The sequence below is a fragment of the Ascaphus truei genome, chromosome 4 (assembly GCF_040206685.1).
Source record: "Ascaphus truei isolate aAscTru1 chromosome 4, aAscTru1.hap1, whole genome shotgun sequence".
Classification (NCBI taxonomy): domain Eukaryota; kingdom Metazoa; phylum Chordata; class Amphibia; order Anura; family Ascaphidae; genus Ascaphus; species Ascaphus truei.
The window spans coordinates 13183770-13207636 of record NC_134486.1 but is presented as its reverse complement, the minus strand read 5'-3'; the positions used below and the strand labels follow the sequence as shown (position 1 = coordinate 13207636).

Here is a 23867-nt window from a genome sequence, read left to right as displayed (position 1 = left end):
TCTATACATATCTAGTATCCGTATAATTAGGGGATATAAGGCAATACTATCCAGAAACAATATTATGAAAATTAAATAGACAGCCCCTCACGCCCATATTTATGACAGCATATCTTGGTCACATGATATGAAATCAACCCAAGGTGAGAGATACCAATGAAAAGCTTAACAACGAATGCTGAATAGTTTTGTCACCACGCAGATGGCAAACACCCCTGGCACTAAACGTGTTAATAACAGCGTGCTAATTTGGACAATTCTAACATTATGTACAGAGTTTAAAATTCTTAACTAAGTTCCCTCTAATGCAAAATTAAAGCACATTATACTAACCCTAAAAGGAAATAGATCAAAATTGTTTTACTTTAGTATTAAGTATATTTTGGTTCCTTTAAGTCATAACTTTCTTTGGAGTATATTAGATGTATATAAGAAGACTCCCACCATAATTTTTACATTTTTATAGTTAAATGGGCTTTAGTGTTCAGCTCAGGTCTCATTAGGATAATATAGCACTTGGGAATGAAGATACAGCACAGAAGTCCTGCACTGGAGGCCAGGATGGCAAATACCTCCACGGCCACCATGTATTTGCCTTTGGTGCTCAGATATGCTGGGATAAAGGAGACCCAAACACTGCAGAACACCAGCATGCTGAATGTGATATACTGAGCTTCATTGAAAGTGTCTGGTAAGTTCCTTGCTAGGAATGCAACACTAAAGCTTGAGAAAGCCAAAAGTCCCATATAACTGAGGGCGAAATAGAATATAGTGACCGAGCCTTCATTACACTGTAATATCATCTTGCCAACTTCTGATTGGGTGTCATAGTCTTGAAATGGAGGAGAGTGCATTAGCCACACAATGCAAATCACAACCTCACCCAGTGAGCAGAGGAGGACTAGATAGCTGGATACTCTGGTCCCCACCCACCTCCTCAATTTGCTGTCGGGTTTCATAGCATTAAAGGCGATGACAACTGTGATGGTTTTTGACAGAACACAAGACACAGCAACAGTAAAAATAATCCCAAAAGTCACTTGTCGTAGCAGGCAGGTCACCTTCAGAGGACGACCGATGAAAAGCAGAGAACAGAGAAAACACAGCACAAGAGAGGTAAGAAGGGTGTAGCTGAGGTTCTGGTTGTTGGCTCGTACAACTGGAGTGTCCTTGTGCTTGATAAAGATCACCAGCACTGCAACAGTGACAGCAGAAAAGGAAACAGCAAGGGCTGCAATACCGCCACCTAGTGGTTCCTCATAGGAAAGGAAATCTATCATTCTTGGGATACAAGTATCTCTCCTTATATTAGGCCAGTGATCCTCAGGGCACTTCAAACAGTTTTCCATATCTGACAAGAGAAAATAATTACAAATATTTATAACATTACATTTTATGGAAACATTTCAAACAGTTTGCTTTGCATTAGCATCCATACCTCAGCATTAATAACGTGGTATCATTAAACATACAAATTGACAAGGGTCTGAGAACAGATATCTATACTCAATAAGCAAAAAATACACAACATGTTATTAGCCTCAAGCTTTCATCCCCAATGAACAAAAAAGAGCCTGCCAAGGAACCAACTGATGAGGTTGATACATATAGGGGCCTATTCTACTAGCCTTGATAAGTTTGCTGCTTCTGTACATCGCTAGGTTTGGAATGTTTTCGCTGAATGGTTTGTCAGTTTAGTTATCATGGTATTCAGAAAGCTCAGTGACCACTCTCAAACCATGAGGCAGGAAAATGCCCAAACCGTGTGGTCAGCAGCGATAAGATCGCAAGCCTCACTCAAAATTCTCCCTAATGCGATCTGGGACAGCTGCATAGAGAGAGCCGCCTCTCCCTGTACATATCTCACATGCGATCGCAGGGTTTTTATAAAAATGTTAATTCTAATGTACAGTATGTGAGCAGGGGGTCTCAAGGAGCAGAACCGCATTGATTTCAGGTCCAGGGACCACTTGCTTCCCTGTAATGGGTTGCCGGTATCTCCTATACATTTAAATGTCCTAGTCACGTGAAGCAGGACATTTAAACATTGTATGGGGATACCGGCACCCAATAACGGTGATTATTACAAAAAAATTGTGATTAAGGCGCTCCTCTTAAAAGTGATAATAATTAAATAAATAAAGTGATATAAACTAAATAGTGATTAAAAATAAAAATGTGTACAATGTGTTTAATAATAAATAGTAGTGATAAAATGCAGCTACAACCCTCTGAAGAGATGGTCCAGTTCTCTTTTTTGCAAGTATCCAATGGGGTTGTGGGGAGCGCAGATGTCACCATATGTAAAGAATGGAGATATATATAGTGCAGTAGTTCTTAACTCAAATTTGACTCTTAAGTAGCAGAATGAAATCTGTGTGGTGTCCCTCGGTAAGAGATAAAAATCACACTTAGTGCAACACTGTGAGTTCTTAAAATATAATATATTAGCAGATAAATATCGCACTTACATTTGTGCAATAAGGATAAAGCACATACAAATTAAAGGTGGCTTTGACCCTCTGCTCTTTCTTGCCGCTCGCACACCGTCACGTCACATCCGTCTCTCATCCGCGATCGTCGACGTCACTTCCGGATGCGGGTGAACTTAAAATCGGGAGCCGTGGAGACGGGAGATGCTGGGCAGATGCTGGATAGTGTGCAGGGGCTTGCGTAGCCTACTGATGTGTCACACTTCGCGTTTCGCTTTACAAAAGCTTCATCAGGAGTATAATCTACGGCGCCTCTCTGGTCTAAATAAATATGCTATACTTCATTGTGATTGGATAAAGTGGGAATTGCTAGAATGCTATTGGTCAATTTATTGCATTGTGATTGGGTGATAGGGGCTAATACATAATAATACTACTCTATCTTTTTTTATATAATACAAACAAGTACAACTTTATTGACATTTATACAATCTCATAAAAACTAAAATAAGTTAGTAACCTATACAGAATGGATGAATTAAAACAATTAAATATTTAATATTTTAATATTATAAGAGATAGGGGACTTCCTAACAAGTTGCTATTTATACTCCAAATAAGTGATCATCAATAAATACAACGGGGATATAAATAGGAAAGGAAGAGCAAGAAACAAGAATTAACATTACTCATAAATTATAAAATACATTAATTTTAAATACAAAATAGACATTAACAACAAGGGATACATATTAAAGAACTATAGACACATTAAAGGGTAAATTTAATTTATACCTATAAAATAAATTAATTTAAAAATATTAAAGGTTAAAACTTGTGTAGCCATGTCTAAGATTGGTGTACATATCTCTTTCTCATGCTGGCAGTAAATCTGGTAAGTATGCAGGGCTGCCAGCAACAATCAATGAGGTTTGCCCTCACACCCTGGTGAGGTGTCATATGTCCCCAAAGGAAGTGACAACATGCAGTGTGTTCCCACTTAGTGATACAGAGCATGTTTGTTCTCCGGGGGGGGTGATATAAGACACAGCACTGCCTAAAGTTAGAAGTTCAGTTTCCTGTTGTTGTGCTGCCTCTGTTCAGTGAGAGGCACGTGAAGGTCTGCAACAGTGTTGCAGTGTCTCATGCTAGCTGTGAGTCAGTGAGCATACGCAGCAGAGTTAGAGGAGCTGACAGAGACAGAGCAGCTCGAGAGAGAGATGCAGAGGTAGAGAGAGGAGCTTACAGCAGACAGAGAAGCTGGGGAATCTCTCTGAGAGGATAGGTGGAAAGCAGCTCTATTAGAGAAGGGACCTTCCTAAGGGAGTGCTACAAAGAGATGAGTGGCTGAGCTGTTATCTGTGAGGGGCAGCTGGCCCACATCACCATGCCAATAAAGATGCCCTGTTTGAATATACCTCCACTGTGTGAGTGTGAAGTTACTCAGCAGTGGATGGCACCACCAAGAAGAAGTTCCTCACCAGGACCATCTCCCTGCAGAAGCACAGATCCTGATGAGGTGGAGGAGCTGCACTGGATATAGGTAGAACTCGCACACACTACCTCAGCTGCCTGTCTGGATGACATCCCCTAATACCATCAAGCGGGAGACTCAGGAGCCCTGTTGCCTACAGGTGCACCACCAGACACGAACATGTAATGGGGACTGGTTAGACCACACTGGCCAATGTGAGATTGGGTGGGGGAAAACCCGTTACACTTGAATAAAAGTTTTTAATTATTTTTAAATGAATGCACCAATCTCAATATCTACGTTTAACCCCTTTGGATTCAGCGTTTTGAGGCAGTGAATCCAAAAGGTTTCTCTTTTTAATAATTCAATCGCTCGATTTCCTCCTCTCCAATTTTGAGGAATATGTTCTATCCCTTTTAGAATTAGATCTTTGGGATTGGATTGGTGAGATAAGTTAAAATGTTTAGGGACACTATGTGTGTCCATTTTTCTTCATATGTTCCCTATATGTTCTAAGGCTCTAATTTTTAAAGTTCTAATGGTCTTGCCTATGTATTGTAGCCCGCATGGACATTTGAGCATATAAATCATAAAATCAGTATTACAGTTTAAAAATTGTTTAATTTTAAACTCCTCATTGGTGACGTGTGATTTAAAAATATCTTTGTTCCCTTTTGAACAAAAATTACAGGCCGTAGAGTTACCACATGAAAAAAATCCTTTTGGAAGTTTCAACCAATTTTTATCTTGTGTATCCTCCCTTATTGGTTTGAGGATACTTGGTGCTAATTTTTTGTTTTAAATTGTTTTGCCTTTGTAAAAATTATATTTGGCCGTGGTGGTAATATACTTACAAGTACTGGATCGTTTTGTAAAATGTGCCAATGTTTGTTTATAGCCTGTTTTATTTTATTGGCATCCTTATTATATTTTGTCATAAACGTGGTTGTGAAATCTATTTTACTATTTTTCCTTACAGTATAATTAGAAGCTGTCTGTCAAGCTTATCCGTTCTATCTTTTGCATCTATCATAATGGATTTATTATATTTCTTTTCTTTAAATTTATCCATTAGTATCTCTGATTGCTCTTCATACGTATGATATACGTCACCAATGAGGAGTTTAAAATTAAACAATTTTTAAACTGTAATACTGATTTTATGATTTATATGCTCGAAAGTCCTTGCGGGCTACAATAAGAGGCAAGGCCATTAGAACTTTAAAAATTAGAGCCTTAGAATATATAGGGAATATATATGAAGAAAAATGGACACACATAGTGTCCCTAAGCATTTTAACTTATTTCACCAATCCAATCCCAAAGATCTAATTCTAAAAGGGATAGAACATATTCCTCAAAATTGGAGAGGAGGAAATAGAGCGATTGAATTGTTAAAAAGAGAAACCTTTTGGATTCACTGCCTCAAAACGCTGAATCCAAAGGAGTTAAATGTAGATATTGAGATTGGTGCATTCATTTAAAAATAATTAAAAACTTTTATTCAAGTTTTAACCTTTTAATATTTTTAAATTAATTTATTTTATAGGTATAAATTAAATGTACCCTTTTATGTGTCTATAGTTCTTTAATATGTATCCCTTGTTGTTAATGTCTATTTTGTATTTAAAATTAATGTATTTTATAATTTATGAGTAATGTTAATTCTTGTTTCTTGCTCTTCCTTTCCTATTTATATCCCCGTTGTATTTATTGATGATCACTTATTTGGAGTATAAATAGCAACTAGTTAGGAAGTCCCCTATCCCTTATAATATTAAAAATATTAAATATTTAATTGTTTTAATTCATCCATTCTGTATAGGTTACTAACGTATTTTAGTTTTTATGAGATTGTATAAATGTCAATAAAGTTGTACTTGTTTGTATTATATAAAAAAAGATAGAGTAGTATTATTATGTATTAGCCCCTATCACCCAATCACAATGCAATAAATTGACCAATAGCATTCTAGCAATTCCCACTTTATCTAATCACAATGAAGTATAGCATATTTATTTAGACCAGAGAGGCGCCGTAGATTATACTCCTGATGAAGCTTTTGTAAAGCGAAACGCGAAGTGTGACACATCAGTAGGATACGCAAGCCCCTGCATACTATCCAGAATCTGCCCAGCAACTCCCGTCACCACGGCTCCCGATTCTAAGTTCACCCGCATCTGGAAGTGACGTCGACGATCGTATACGTGAAACGGAAGTGACGTGACAGTGTGCGAGCGGCAAGAAGGAGCAGAGGGACAAAGCCACCTTTAATTTGTATGTGCCTTATCCTTATTGCACAAATGTAAGTGCGATATCTATCTGCTAATATATTATGTTTTAAGAACTCACAGTGTTGCACTAAGTGTGATTTTTATCTCTAACCGAGGGACACCACACAGACTACTGTACCTGAGAGGATAATTTCATACTGCTGTCATTTCACTGGGAGAATGTGAGTTTTCATTCTGCTACTTAAGAGTCAAATTTGAGTTAAGAACTACTGCACTATATACTGTATATTTCTATTCTTTACATATGGTGACATCTGCGCTCCCCACAACCACCATTGGATACCCAATAATGGTGCCTGCATCTCGGGAAGCATGGGGTCCCGGATCTCAAATCAATTATGTTCTGCTCCAGAGACCCCGATCTCATGCACTAGTATTAACATTTTTATAAAAATAGCTTAATTACCTTAGTGGGTATTCGCTAAAGCAATGAAGGGGTTAAACTTGAATAGTCATTTTATTGAGAGCAGAGTGGGTGGATGAAGGGGGTAGTAGCTCAGGATGGGTTTTTAAGCCTGCCTGGAAGGTTGCGGGAGGTGTTAACCCTTTCACTACCATTGCGGTTGGAACCGCTATGGTAATGAAGGGGTAACCAGTCCCGCTACCCACCTAGTAGGCCTAAACACACACCTTGGGGCAACTACCCACTCACTCTACCCCCAATAAACATAAATAAATACAACAACCCTAGTACCCTCCTCCTCTAACCTCAACAACCCCCCTTCCTCCCCCCAACACATACAGTACAGTAATTGGCAAAATTACTCTTATCCAGATATGGATAATAGCTAATTTGCCCATTCTAAATAAAACATTAGCCAGCCAGCATAAATAGAGTACATAAAACTTGCATTTAACTGTGACATCCTGATGATCAGGATGAGACATCCTCATCATCATCCTCCATGTGCATGTCCTCCGTTTGCAGGAACAGAACAATAAAAAATACAATCTAATTGCCCTAACTTCTTAATCACCTTAGAGGTTAATAGACGCTATAGTAATTAAGGGGTAAACCCTCCCCCCGATACCCACCCAGGAGGCCTAACCACCCACCTGGGGCCACTATCCCATCCTCTACCCATTGATTGGCACAGTGGTACTTCATGCCCATAAAATATGGGAATGATAAGCCACTATGGCAGTCAATGGGCAACAAGAAAAAAAACAACCTCACCAAAAAGGCTCAAAAATAAAATAAATACACAAGCACCTAAATACCAGAAGAAGAAAATAACTAAAAAGCTTAGCCAACACATCAATACAATTAATCTAACACCAAAAAAAATTATGAAATTAATGTAATCCCAAAATTCAACAATAATACCATTAAATAAACACCTAGCCAACAGAACAATTAAAGAAATGTAACCCCTAATCAATCCTAAAATGTAATAAAACCAACACCTACAAATACATAACAATTAAGTCAAAATAAAAAAATACACAGAGTACACATATTCCCAACAAGTTATGAGAAACCACAACCATTGCCACATTATATATATATATATATATATATATATATATATATATATATATATATATATATATATATACATATAAGTGTCAAAAGGAGTGATAGTGGGCATGGCTAAATGTATGCAGCAAAAAAACAAAAATGCCCAAAGCTACTTCCAATGTGACAAAAATACACAGTGCAATGCCTATATATCTCTTGTAAAAAGGGTCATATAGTTTAACCCTTTGGCCATAGCATATTAAGCCTGCTGCCATATACAAGGCATGACAAAGCAGGTCCTAACACTCACCTGAGTTAAAATTATTTTTACCTGTATAATTACAGGAAGAATGATCTACACTGGATCTGTCGTAACCTGGCAAAATGAAACTGACCTGCCAACTTGGAAAGTGGGGTAGGGAAAGCCCAAACCTTGGGGGGGGGGCACTACCCTCCCATAAGCAACTGAGACCAGCTGCACACAGTTAACAAAATACACAGATTCCCAACAAGCTCTGAGAAACCCCAACCATTACCACATCATATATATATATATGCATATAAGTGTCAAAAGGAGTGCTAGTGAGCGTGGCTAAATGTATACAGCAAAAAAACAAAAATGCCCAAAGCTACTTCCAATGTGACAAAAATACACAGTGCAATACCTATATATCTCTTGTAAAACGGGTCATACAATAAACAGAAAAAGAAAAAATAACAATCAATTCAAAACAAATATTTGCCCCAAAAAATGCATTGTGTGTTACTGTGAAACAAAAAGACCTGCGCTCATACAGTAAGTGATCAGTGATGGGTGATAGTGACTTAGAAATAAGGTATAAATTACAACCTGATTAGGGTGAGGTTTTGTGCTGCTGGTCAATTAGGATGGCTCAAACACCAGGCTACATGGAAACAGAGAAAAGACAGCGCAAAAAAACCATAGTGTAGTATATTTAAAAAACTATTTATAGGGTGGGGGTGAGTGTTGCACGTACATCAATAAAAAAGGTTAACAGCATGACATGTTAGGGACATGTTACCGCTCGGCAGGGACAGCAGGACACGGACGGATGTATGTTGGACGTCCTCCCTCTAGCTGTTGGTATCCAAGAGCGGTGTATGCAGCTCTGCTTTAGGGAGCCTTCCCGTGTGCTGGAGATACTCCAACCGGTAGTTCAGAAGGGGTAATCTCCTAGTCGCTTCCAGGTTAGTCCACGCTTGCGTCTGACGTCATCTGGCGGCGTCTCTCAGCCGGTCGCGTCTTTGGTGCGTCTCTCCCACACGATAGTTTCTCGAGTGATTAGGAAAGTCCCGAACAAGTCCCAAATAAAACAAGTGCAATAATATATAACCGCAATGGGAGTAGATATAGAAAATGAAGGAACGCGCCCTTAAGCTAAAATGAGACTGAACAGGCCTTATACTGAATAAGGCTTGTGACATCACATTTTAGGGTCAGATGGTACAGGTTCATTCTGATTGGATGCTGTATCATGTGATAGGCTTTAAAAACAAATAAGAGTATGATGTCATCTCCAAGGGAGGTACTTCACATCCTTAAAACCAAATGGCTGATATCACATGGTACTACCCACAATGGGATCGAAGACAATACCATTGGTTCCTGTACCATGGATATGTTCCATTTTTTAACAAATGATGTGACATCATTTTAAGGGATTACTGTATGTCACATCCATAAAAAAATAAAAATAAATTAAAAAAGCCTGTAACATGATACAACGTCCAATCGGATTGGACCTCTACCATCTGACCCTAAAATGTGACGTCACAGGCCTTATGTAAGGCCTGTTTCATCTCATTTTAGCTTTATATGCCGATAAGTCAACATCCGTTTTGAATTTAACATGGGGAATGGATTACAAGGATAGAAGATTCAAGATGGCAGAAAACAATTAAAGAAGATGGAAAAAAGAAGATTTTTTTTTAACATGATGCTGATTTTCACCGAGGATGGCGGCGGACGATGTCTTTGATTGAGAGCTTCCTGATACGCCGGAATTCTGAGGGTGAAGAATTCTAAAGGTACTGTAAGACAAATTTTGAATGTATGTACAGTAATTGTCTTTTTCAGGTTTTTTATTGAATTTCTTTCTTTTAATGTATTAATCTGTGTCCGTTTAGGGTAAACATTAATACAGTGATAGCCAATGTATTTTTGGGCAAATTCTTGCTTTCTATTGAGTGTTATTTTTTTTATTTCAGTTTATTGTTTGGAATACTGAAAATTGTTTGTCATTTTCATGGCTTGGTTTTATTATTGTTTCCGATAGTTTAGTGTTTTTAATTAAATATTTTTTGTGTTGGCTCCTGCTTTCAATTGATGTGTTGCATAGTGGTTTTCTTAATTAATTGATTTGCTGGCTACTGGATAAAATTAATTAATTGTTTTTTGGTTACTGCTTTTATTTATTTCATTTGTTGGCTAGTGTTTGTATTTCTTGAATTGTGGTGTTAATGTGCTTGTGTACAGTAGCGACATATCTTATTGCACTAAATACCGGCGGCATGCCGGGATCTGCCCCAGCTGCCGCCAGTAATGCACGCGCGCCGCCGCGTTCCCCCACTCACCCCCCCTCCTCCATCGCGCGCAATTTACACACCCTTCCGGACCCCTGTACCCCATCTGCTCTGCCACTCTGCTTCCCCGAACCCCCGCTTACCTTAATTTCATCTCCAGGGGTGTCGGGGAAGCCTGGGGAAGCCGGGGAAGACGGGGAAGCCGGGCGCGCCTGTGACTGTGACGTCACAGTGTGCCGCCACGCGCCGCGGCTACCCGCTTCCCAGCCACATACAGCCAGCGGCTTTTGCTCGAATAAGAGCTGCCGCTGCTGTAGATGTTTGATTATTGTTTGTTTTTTTGGAATACATGCTTTTTAATTAGGGTGACCATTGAGTGCTATAGTGGCTTATCATGCCCATATTATATAGGTATGAAGTACCACTATGCCAATCAATGAATACAGGGTGCATGTAGTGGGCCCGGGGTGAGTGGTTAGGACTCCAGTGTGGGTAGCGGGGATGGGTGGGTTAACCCCTTAATTACTATAGTGGTTATTAACCTCTAACGTGATTAAGGGGTAAGGGGCCATTAGATTGTTTTATGTCATGTATTATTTCTGTCAACGTAGGACATGGCCCTGAAGTATGCTGACGAGGATGCCCTTCATAATGGCAAGGGTAAGTCGAAAGGTTTATTTACTTAATTTATGCTGGCAGCCAAATGTTTGATTTAATAATGGGCAAATGAGCTATTATCCATATGGGGATAATAGTTATTTTGCCCATTACTGTACTGTATGTTTTGGGGGGGGAGGGGGTGGGAGGGAGGTGCACTTTTTTTAAATGTATGCACATGTAGCCTTGTGTAATTTTAGGGTTACATGCCTCTCTCCTTCTGTACGTTAATCCCTGTTAAATGGGCAGGTTTGCCAGAAGTAATCATGAGGTTTGCCCTCAACCCCCTGTGAGGTGTAGAGTGTAGCAAAGGAAGTGACAGAATGCTCTGTGTCCACTGACAGTGACACAGGGGTGGGCCTTCTGGAGCTATATATTACGCATCACTTTCTGAATTTAGCAGTTGAATCAAGTGTTCACTGAGTGCTCTGTTCAGTGGAGTTCAAGATCAAGTCTATCAAGTGGTTGCATAGTGTGACACTCTGATCCAGCACTATGCAGGTCTCTGGCACAGCTTAAGGCCCTCCCTTAGGGGAGAGGTGGCAGAGATTCTCCTTTCTCTATTATAGAGTCAGGGAGGGACTTCCTTGAGGTGGGCAACTTCAACATGTGCGGCTAAGTACCGGCCGCTATGATGGGCAGTCTGCCAATGAAGATGTTAATAAAGTTCAATGCCTTGATTGAAAGAACTTCTCGGCTGAGCCTGGAGTCATTCAGGGAGAAGTTGCACCCAGGGGTTCTCTTACAGAGACTCCTCCCTGCTATCGTGGGGACTTGGAAGAGATGGAGGCGCTGTACCAAAAGTGAGTACGTTCTCAGCACTACCTCACGAGCCAGTCCTAGTGAATTCCCAAATACCATCAAGCGGGAGATTCTGGAGTCCTGTAAGCCAGCAGGTGCACCACACGACATGACATGTAACTGGGGGCAGATTCCTCACATAGGGGCCCATATGAGATTGGGTAGGGGTCGAACTGTTACACACATTTATTTTTTTTGCAACATGATTGACCTGCAGGCACCACCCGAGGATCCCCGGACATCCATGGGGACCACCGAGGACCCCTGGACACCAAAAATGACCACCCGAGGACCCCTGACACCCACAGGGACCAACTAAGTACCCCCAAACACCTGTGGGAATCACCTGGGGGCCCCCAGACACCCATGGGATTTATCCGTGGGCCCCTAGACACGAATGGGAACCACCTGATGTGACAGTGAAGGAGTTAACCAGGCTCATCAATAAATGTTAAGCCAACATGGTTAACCCTGACCCATGTATTGGGGTCCTAGAGTGTCAGCTCTTGGACCCAGATGTCAAAAATGCATTGCTGAGACTGTGTGGAACTTTTGTGACATTAAAGACCTAGTTGTCTTTAGTCTTTACTGGGGTTCTGGGATTGGGAGATTTCTAGGCTGTAAGTTTCAGGGTAGGTTTGTCGGAGAAAGTCTTTTGAGAATGTAGCTATGTGTCAGGGTTCCAGAGTTATGGGATACCCCAAAAGTTTTATTCAGGAATTGAATGAGGTTCTCGAATACAGCCAAGCACATTACTCTGCCAAACTCTGACTCTGAAAGCACTATTACGACTCACCGCCAGGATCCCTGTTGCAGCATCATCCAGACAAGGTAAATGGGTATGAAGGGGATAAACTATATCTGCAGCTATACACAGAGTCCCTAATGTAGCAGGGGTTATTTTTCTAAAGTGTGCCAAGAATGAGGCTAGTGAATGTACAGTAGGTGATTTATAAACTCACTCCATCCCTGACACCGGAATAGGAACGTACATCTTCTAGCACACAGAAGACAGGACACAATATATTTTATTAAATTGTTATATTTATAATAGGTATATATAAATTGATAACCTGTATATGAATGGAGGGATTTCCAAGTCATGGATTCCGGAAAACCCAGATGGCTACCAAGCTTTGCGCCTCTGTGTCTGTGCGGAGTCCGTACTTGAAAGCCTCAGGGATGCCAAGGTGTTAGAACAGGAAGGGTACGGCAGTTCTGCTTGAGTACCCACATCCTGGGTTAACACAAGGCTATCCGTTAACCATTTGCCAGATCCCAGATTGTGAAGCCTGGGCAGCGGGTGGGCTCAGTATGCAAAGAGGCAGAGATGCTAGGTTGGCGCATGTCCCTTTACAGACTGAGAAAAGGTGCCCTCCTGGCTTTACAATACCAGCAAATCGGATGGATTCCCACACTCTGATAGGCTGCACAGGTTAGTGAATGAGAGCTTGAAAGCCTTAAGAGAGCTTGCAGCCACTCAGGAGCGCAGATTCCAAGCACCAAACTAACAGTGGCAAATTCAAAGATTCTCTGGACTGAATAGACGCGGGACGGCTTCAAGGATTTTAAACTTAGGAAAGTTTCTAAGTCCCGCTTTTGAGAATGTTCCAGGACTTTTGTGAGTAACTACCCTTCAAGAAAAAGGGCTCATAAAGAGGTAATGTTTGCGAATTTTGTTCCGAGGATAGATTTATTCGTAAGCCCCGTTCCCAATGTCACTGTAGACCAGAACTTTTAACACCAAAATTACCCGTATTCTTTGGCTGAGTAATACAAGAGATACAATAAATTGTTATTTATTTACAGAATGAACACACACACGGTAATTTACAAAAAACACTTGAAATACACTAACTGGGACAGGTCAAAATGAAATTTTCTACTTCCAAAACAAAATCTTTAGAAATAGTGTCTTTAGGTAAAAATTCCCAGTTGTGTGCATACAAAGCCAAAAACAGTCTTTGGCTAGTGGAGCGCTCGCAACCACTGTTTCTCCGCCAGAGCTGCTTTCCTCGTTCTACCATCGTAGAATTGGTTCTGAATTCCTTAGTTCTTACGAACTACTGAAGCTTGTACAAATCTTAGTTACAATGTTAAATCTTCTTACCCTATGAATCTTTCACTGCATGATGAATTTGACTCCCGATCAGATGCAGGGATTCTTATACAATACAAAACCCTTATCTGTAACCTCTGCAGCCAATCTCTGCATTTGAACTAATATTCCCACCTATCCCAGAGTTGCCCATACATGGCAAACCTGGAAAAGAGGCTTATTAGTTTGCTATGGGCATGCACGAACCTTGCACCTCTGCGCATAGCATACCCGAGCCACCTCCCTTACCTGGCGACATCTGGGCCATTTGCCCAGACATTTACTAAGATGGGCCGGACATCTGGGCCATTTGCCCAGACATTTACTAAGATGGGGATATTTGTATTAGCCCTCCACACTTCACACTTTATTCGGCTAAAGCTTTCAACTACGGACTTTTTCAGACACTGTGGAACCAAACCAGTGGGTGTCTTAGAAGTCTGAGTTACATATGCACTGCTCACCTCACAGGAATTTCCTGCTATACACTTCTAAAGTACCTTAATCACGACTTAAGTGTTTTCCTCTGTTCCGACTGCCTGAATGAAAATTCCCTTATGCCTATAATGTTTAGCTGATGGGGAGCAAAACAGAATATGAATGAGTTAGGAGTTACTAACCAGTGCTGTTGGAGATCTCCCCCTCTGTGCATTGAACACAGACATAGCAGCATCTGGGCTTTCCTTCCTGCTGAGCTTTTCTGTACCCAGGCAGGCAGCTCTCACTGCACACAGAGCGGGGTGTCTGAGAATGCAAGGGAAAGTCATGAGCCACATATTATAATGTTTCATTTCTAGCATTGCTGCATGCACAGCGCAGATTGAGTAATATAGATTTTCCCTGTTACATAGTGTCGTGCATAAAGGGTCTAACTGTTGTGGCAGTACGGCCTCGCAGTAGGGTCAGTAAGAGTGAAAAAGGTATGTTTTTAGACTTTAAACCTGCATTGATTAACTTTCCAAAATAAAAGAAAGAGGCACACTGTCTCTTTAAGGCAAAACCAAGTAATAAAATAATAATAAAATCAAAACCTATGTTTACGGCATTAGGTCCCGCCCCCACAACCGACTTCTCTCCTACTCGACCTCGGCTTGCATCTGACCTCTACCGTCTTCGCTCCTCGACAAATGCTGTCCTCTACGACCATCCGACTTCTTCACACACTGACCACGATGACTATTACGACTACCCTACCTTGTCCAACCCTGACCTGGCTACACGACTATCACTCTGCACTCCAGACGCGCTCACGCGGCTGGAGGTCGGTTCATACTAACATCCCCACCTCAGCCTTGCGGTGCCATCCTGTTTGTGGTGAGCACCCATTACACTTCCCTTGGGAGACGTACTAGACGGACAGGCCCTAGCTACCTGGCAGTCCAGCTAGACCAGTTACCAGCCCCAGATCATGCAACACAATATCAGGAAGTTATATTAGAGTCCTGCTCTGAATGTGATTGTTCGACATCTCTGCTTTCTCCATGTTATTACTCAATATATGTTATTGCTTACAGGCATTAGTAGCCTTCATTGTCAGAATAGTGCTGATTGGAACACAAAGTTTATTGAATGAGAATCTTAAACACACATCTTACACACATTATGAATAATGGGTATGCTATGGTTTTAAAGTCTCAAACTTCCATTATAAACAATGTCAGTTTGTGCAATGTCACTCTTTGCACACCTGACATAAAAATTGGCCTATGTTCAGGAAATACCATGGTTAGACCATGCAGTGGACACTTAAGTAGTGGGATTTAGTTACAGGTAATTCTATGTTCACATACTCACATCTACAGATGCAGCAAGATTTACTGTTCCTGTAACTGCAAACTGAAAATGTATATATTATTTAATATCTATATATTTTTCTATATTAAGTAGGAAAGCAATATATATATTCAGCACTCAATAGGTTAAAACATTTCAAGTTGTTTTTCTTTTAAGGGATCTTATTTTCAGTTTGTAACTTCAGGGACAATTTGAAACCTAGAAATGTTAGTGATAAGATAAATTCCAAACATTTCAGACAGATGTTTGCAGATGGCAACTTCCTGTAGTACAGAGTAAATACAGCCTGGTACTAAAAATAAGAATGTTTTAGTCAGCAAAAGCAGTTAGCTAAGACATGTGATTTATATCTCTTTGTCCTGATAGAATAAAGAATCACTTTGAACATAGCATAATCACTACATTCAGATACTTGAAACTGAACAGAAGTATCTACAGTATATGCTACAGTATATGCAAGTATCCTTGCTATATAAAATGCTGACCTGATTGAAGAAATAAAGACTTTCGAATTTGAAGTGGAAACCTGATTCCTGAGTATTACATTGCAAAGATTTTTGTAACATAATGGTGGAGAGTTCGGCCACGGACTAACATCTAAAGGGGTAAAGGTGAGAGTTATTGTGTCTCCCAAAAGGAGAGGGGATTCTCTAAACCTTATCTGAGACTGTCAACTTTGTCTATGCCGATCCGGAATTGACAGACTTCATAGATATTGTTTCCAGTTCAGGAGGAAAAATGTGGTTAACCGTGAGAATAAAGAAGGGATGTCCATTATTGCAAGAAGTACTAAGATACTTAACATGAGATATACCGCTCACCTAGTGCTGCCTTAATCTACAAAGAACCTATATTAAATAAGTAAGGTGCATGTGGAGTATTACAAGGTGCATATAATTGATTCAAGATCCAAAGTACCCCAATTGTTGCACTCTATACATAATAATAAAAGTGTATGGACCTAGGTGGTCCCTCAGATAGTATCTGGATGGCGATCACAATAGATCTATACTGATCGCCATCCAGATACTATCTGAGGGGCTACTTACAGCTGCAGCGGCCGTTATTCGAACACTTCACATGGTGTATACATCGGAATACCCATGTCATGGCGCGTGATCTCTTCCAACCTTCTCGCCTTAAGACACGAGTGCAGAAAATTGCATTTTAGTGTTCTGCTTTTTAAACACCTGAAATTGACACAGTAGCATAGTAGCACAGTAATGTACACATTGCAATTAATTCCTTTCATTGCAACCAAAGAAACAGAATCAATGAAATTCAAACAAAGTATCCGCGATTAGCGCGGTAGCCTGGGGCGATTGCCCGCGTTCATGCCACGTGGAGTACTGCAGAGCACACAAAATCGGTGCCGTGATTTGTTCGAATAACGGCTGCTGCAGCTGTAGGTCCATATACATTTATTATTACTGTATGTATAGAGTGAAATAATTGGGGTACTTTGGATCCTTGGATCAATTCTATGCAAGAAGTACTAAGATCAAGAACGGAGACTGGATCATCACCCCGGTTGCCTGGTTAAGTCACTTGACGGCCCAGAGAAAGTTGGGTGTCTCGAGCAAGGATAAAGAGAAAAAAGGGGTGATATAGAGGGGATTGCACACCTCTACTTCTGACCCCTGTAACGTTATGTTATTTTTTTACTTACAGTACATATAGAAAGAATGTAATCAAGATAACCAAATTGAAAGTTTTTTTTAGTCCATGTATTGATTTTCGTTTTAAAATGGACTGGCTTAAGAAAAAAGCCTCCAAATATTCATTGGATACCAACATCTCGGGGGGTAATCCATTGAATATTTGGGATGATTTTATGTTGATTCTCCTAGACATAGTTACATAGTTACATAGTTACATAGTAGATGAGGTTGAAAGAGGACGTACGTCTATCAACTTCAAACTATGCTAAATTTAGACAACAGATACTTTATCCTATATCTATACTTAATTACTGTCGCGGCCGAGTTTATTCTTACATTTACCCGGTCTCGGCCGCGACAGTAACCGGGCGCGCGCCGGGGTGTCCCGTGCGCGTGCCGAAGCCTCCGAGGAGCGGTCCTCCGATCGGGGCTTCCCGCTCCCTTCTCCGGGTCCGCCAGTTCCCCCGGAACTCCCCACCGCCGTCCCCCACATCGCGGGACACCAGGGCTCCCTCGGGGAGCCTTGGGCACGCGCGCATGGGGCGCAGGCACCCGATGAAGCGTGACCGCGCATCGGTGACGCGCGGCACGCCGAGGGGATTTGGCTAGCAAGACAGGAAATCTCCCGGCTTGCGGAACTAGCCCAATTAGAATTAAACGTGTCGCCACTGTATTGATCCAGAGGAAGGCAAACAAAAAACCCCAGTCATATCATCCAATGATATCTCATAAGGGGAAAAATGAATTTCTTCTTGACACCTAGAATTGGCAAACACATTAATCCCTGGATCAACATCCTTCCCATGTATACTTATTTGGTATATCCCTGTATACCTTTCCTATCTAAAAAGATATCCAACCTTTTTTTGAACAAATCTATTGTATCTGCCATCACAGTCTCCATGGGTAATGAATTCCAAATTTTAACTGCCCTTACTGTAAAGAACCCTTTCCTTTGTTGTTGGTGAAATTTCCTTTCCTCCAACCTTAAGGGATGGCCCTGAGTCCTTTGAATAGTTCTTTTGAAAGCTCCTTGTATTGTCCTCGAATATATTTGTATATAGTTATCATATCCCCTCTTAGACGCCTCTTTTCTAATGTAAATAAATCTAATTTAGCTAGCCTCTCCTCAAATGTTAGATTTTCCATCCCCTTTATTATTTTGGTGGCTCTTCTCTGCACTCTCTCTACTGTAGTTCCATATTGTCTTTTCTTAGGTTTGGTGCCCAAAATTGTACTCCATATTCAAGGTGTGGTCTTACTAATGCTTTGTAAAGGGGCATAGTTATGTTTACTTCCATCGATTGCCCGTTTGATGCAAGATAAGATCTTGTTTGCCTTTGCAGCTACTGCATGACATTGGGCACTATTGCTAAGCCTGATGTCTACAAGCACTCCTAAATCCTTCTCCATGAAGGATTCCCCCAATTTATCCCCATTTAATTTGTAAGTCGCCTGTTTATTCTTGCATCCCAAATGCATAACCTTACATTTATCTGTATTAAACCTCATCTGCCATTTACCTGCCCACGTTTCCAGTCTCTCCAAGTCCTTCTGAAGAGAAATTACATCCTGCTCTGATTCTATTACCTTACACAATTTAGGATCATCAGCAAAGATGGAGACTTTTCTCTCAATGACAAGCTCAAGGTCATTAATAAACAAGTTAAAAAGCAGGGGTCCCAGTACCGATCCCTGAGGTTCTCCACTCACGACTTTAGCCCAACCCTAGACAGAATTAAAGAGGTAAAAGGGAGGAAGTTTGAAATATTTAAAGCTAAATTGAAGTTTGAGCTTGTGAACAAGCTGGTCGTGATACAGGAGGAAGAAATTATAATAGTTAAATGTAAGGATAGGACATGTGACATTGACCTAAATTGTAAGCAATTTGCAGTGTTAGGGTTGAAAAATCAGTATTGCTAAATTCCTAGCACTGTATCAGGAAAACATTTTAAATTGTATGCTTTGTGAAAAGAGACACAGGAGAAGAGATTAGCAGAAATATTAAGTAATTTCAAGGAAAATCATGGATAGGGATTGAGGCTGAACGAAAAATCAATTCAGCTCTCTCCCTCTTGAAGATGTCTGCAACTCACTGCAGCAGCCCCCATCTTTTTTTCACTGAAAGAGTGAAAGCTTCACTGAGAATTACACAGGAATTTGTGCAGTTCATAGACATGCAAGTTAACATTAACCAAGAAAGAAGTTAGCTAGAATTCTAAAGATTTTTTTTCAATTAGATTTAAACAAATTAATGCATACAACTCAACCCCGTTATAGCGCAATCCGCTATATCGCGGATCCGCAAATAACGCGGTTTGAGCATGGACCCTGAATATATATATTTAAAAAAAGGGGGTTTGCACACACACACGCACACGCACACACACACACACTGCACACACACAGCACACAAACAGCACACTACACACTGCACACTACACACGCAGCACACACACTGCACACACAATGCCCACACAGCACCAGCACACAGCACACTGCACACACTCACAGCACACACATACACTAAACACACTCACTGCACACTGAAAACACTCACTGTACACTGCACACACAGCACACTGCACACACACTGCACACACACAGCACCCACACAACACACTGCACACAAACAGCACACTACACACTGCACACTACACACGCAGCACACACACTGCACACACAATGCCCACACAGCACCAGCACACAGCACACTGCACACACTCACAGCACACACATACACTAAACACACTCACTGCACACTGAAAACACTCACTGTACACTGCACACACAGCACACTGCACACACACAGCACACACACAGCACCCACACAACACACTGCACACACACCACACACACAGCACCAGCACACACTCACTCACTGCACACTACACACACTCACAGCACACTGCACACAATCACAGCACACTGCACACACAACACACATAGCACATACTCAATGCACACAGCACACACACACTCACTGTACACAGCACACACACTGCACACACAGCACCAGCACACACACAGCACACACAGCACACTGCACACACTCACAGCACACTGCACACACTCACTGCACACAGCACACACAGCACACACAGCACACACAGCACACACAGCACACACAGCACACACAGCACACACAGCACACACAGCACACACAGCACACACAGCACACAGAGCACACAGTCACAGTACACTACACACACTCACAGCACACACAGCACCAGCACACACACAGCACAAACAAACAGCACACACACAGCACACATACAGCCCTCCCCTCATACCCCTAACTCTGGTGTAATGGCTGCTGGGGGCATTGTGGGGCTGCTGGGTGGGATCGGTGCGGGGCTGGGGGGGATTGGTGTGGATTTGCTGGCGGGGATCTGTGTGGAGCAGTGGGGGTATCGGTGCGTGCTGCTGGCGGGGATCCGTGTGGGGCTCGGGATCAGTGCAGAGCTGATGGGGGGTGATTGGTACGGAGCTGCTGGGGGAAGTATGGAGGCTGCTAAGGGGGATCATGTAGGGCTGCCGGCGCCTTACTCCACCTCCTCCCTCCACCCTCTCCCCCCTCCACCCTCTTCCCCCCTCCTTGTGACGGGGAGCACGGCGGCCATTTAATTTTTTTTTTAGCGCAATCCCCATTATAGCGCGGTCAGATGGGGTGGCCCCCTAGGACCGTGCTATTATGGGGTTGAGCTGTATGATGAAAGTATTCAGATTAGTTATAATTATAGGAATGAAAAAGGAAATTCATTTTAAATTAGATTTTTGATGCAGGAAAAATAATCAACATTTTTTTTTGTTTTGTTTTTTTCACCAAGAATATAGAGAAATACTATTGTTTAGTTAAGATGTTGGTATCATTGATGAGGTATAATTTTTTAGGATCATATGTAAATATTTGGCTACAAAATCAGAAGTTTATGATTTCTGTTTGTCTTATAATTCTGTGTCCAAGCTAAGAAAGAAAAAGGAAACATCCTTTCAAATGCTTTTTGTTTGATGTTTTTTTTTTTTTTTAGACTGATTATGGTAAATAGTTTTTTTTTTCAACTTTTTTAAATTTTCATTGAATTTTTTCATATCAAACAAAACATCGTATATTCAGAAATTTCAAAAGTGGAACAAAAAAAATACTCTCATTAAAATTGTATCAAACAAAAAAATAAAAAACAAAAGGCAAAAAAAAAAAAAAAAGGGGGTGGGGAGGGGGGATAACAGGTGTGGGATCTCTTCCTTTCTTATTTTACTATTACTCCTATAAGAACTCTCTCCAATTCTTGTGTGGATGACTAACATCCTTATTATTTTTCTATTATTTCTTTTTTTTCTTATTTCATCCTTGAAGGCCTTGTTAGTCTTATTAAAAGATGACCTATAGCTCATTCTTACCCATATTCTTGCCCATACTGCTGCGGCCAGCTTTATTCTTACAAATGCCCGCAATTTTTCAGGGCTTTTTTTGGCTGGCGCCGAACTTGGCCGCGCGCCAGCCGCATCTTCCCTTCCTCCGGTCCAATGACGCGTGTCCGCCTGGCTGCTCCGCCTCTGCCTCTCCCGATCCCAGTGATGCACAATGCAGGGACAGCATCACTGGGCCTTACCCCGCCTTCACCCTCCATCTTCGGGCCATCTTTGGGATGCCGGCGGAACCCTGGTACGTGTGACCGGCTCACCAGCTGAGGCTCCAGTGACGAGCGGCACGCATCAGGCATCAGCCGCGTCTGCACGGGGTTTTAAATTACCCGCGGTGCAGGCCGCCTGAGAATTAGCGTGGCCGAGTGTGTATTTCAAACGAGAACGCATTTATCTCTATCATTGCCAGATTGTGGTTCTCTCTACTCCTGGGATATCTGTCTGGCGTCAAGACTTTTATAAATTTGGCGCCAGTGTCATTGACCAAACTCATTAATTTTTCCATCTGGCAAATATACCACATTCTATTCCTAATCTGTGGGATATTTGGAATCTCTACTTGTTTCCACAGTGCCGCGATCTCGCACCTCGTGGCTGTTGCTAAATGCATAATCAATTTATTACCTGTTTTGGAAAGGCCCGGCCAAGGCCTATTCAAAAGGAACAGCCATGGATCCGGAGGAATAGTGAGGTCAAAAATCCTCTGAAGCCAATGTCTAATTTGTGTCCATATTGGGACTATCCGAGAACAAGAACACAACATGTGTAACAGGTTCGCCGATGCTCCACACTGTCTTGGGCACAGAGGGGAGCATCCGGGTCCAAACCTTGCTAATATCTGTGGAGTGAGATACACCTCATAAGGACTTTATATGCGTTCTCTTTTAAAGTAGTGCATATCAAGCTCTTAGCTGCTACTGTTACAATAGTCAACTAGTCTTCTTCGCTCACCTCTTCTCCCAGATCTTCTTTGTATTTGTCTCTCTTAGACAGAGCTTTTCAAACATAGTCAATGGGGGAAAGGGAGAATGTTTATTATACAGTAGAATGCTCTGATCTGAAGGTATCTAAAAAAATCCATATGGGTATCTTTTTGCCTGATCTAATTTGTTCAAATGTTTTTTTTTTTTTTTATTTTCCTCCAGATCTCTAAATCTATTAATGCCACATTGTTTCCATATTGACAAACCAACTTTAGATATACCCGGAACAAACTCTGGATTACCCCAAAGAGGGGTCATTAATGAATGTCTATTAGTTAAATTATGCCTAAATTTTGAAATCTCCCAAACCGAAATAGAGTTGGTCATCGAGGATAGCAGAGTGTTAGCTGACTTAAGGACTATTTTGGGGAGCCAAATAATGTTGTTTAGCTCCAATGGGGAGCAAACCTCTCGCTCTAGATCCACCCATCTTTTCAATCCAGGATGGATCTGCCACTGCATAATTTGACTTAATTGGGCTGCTCTATAATAGGACAGCAGACAAGGTACTGCCAACCCCCCTGATATAAATGTGGAGATCTCAGACTGAAGCGAAATCATATCTTTCAGTCTAAGTGGTACCGGTAGTGTCTGGAAAAGTTATATGATACGTGGGAGGATATTCATTTTAATACTATGTATCCTATCAATCCAGGAGATTTTATATGACTTCCATTTTCTGATGTCCATTATCAAAGACCGAATGAGTGAGGGATAATTTGCATAGTATAGGTTTTTAAAATCCTTTGTAATGTGTACCCCATGATATTTAATCGCAGAACTTTGCCAATTAAAATTGAAATTAAACTCTATTAATTTTACCATTTCTTTTGGAAGGGATACATTTAGTGCCTCAGATTTAGACTGGTTTATCTTATAACCAGATATTCTATGGAATTTCCCTAACAAGTCAAATAGATTTGGCAGAGATTTGAGTGGTTTAGAGACAGTCAGACAGATATAATCTGCATATAAAGCTATTTTATGCTCTTGGGATTGAATTTTGATTCCTGAGATGTCAGGGTGTTTCCGAATCTGTGATGCTAACGGTTCAATACAGAGACAAATAAGAGGGGAGACAATGGACAGCCCTGTCTCGTACCGCTTATAATTTTAAGTGTATTTGATGGATGACCCTGATTAACAACTTTAGCTGTAGGGTTAGAATATAATGAGAAGATTGCTTTATTTAGTTTATTTCCAAATCCAAACGCTCCAAGCATAGCCTCTAAATATGGCCA

The 23867-nt window shown here is 41.1% G+C and overlaps 1 protein-coding gene across 1 annotated transcript in view; it reads right to left on the bottom strand.

Moving 5' to 3' along the window:
* Positions 1-452: 452 nt before the first annotated feature.
* The window catches only part of LOC142492223 (vomeronasal type-2 receptor 26-like), an 89316-nt gene continuing 65901 nt past the window's right edge, over positions 453-23867 (bottom strand). Inside the window, exons 6-7 of the mRNA XM_075594892.1 lie at positions 14384-14507; positions 453-1351 (exon numbers count right to left, since the gene is read on the bottom strand). Of these exons, the coding sequence (XP_075451007.1) occupies positions 453-1351; positions 14384-14507 (1023 nt within the window). The remainder of the gene's footprint in view (positions 1352-14383; positions 14508-23867) is intronic.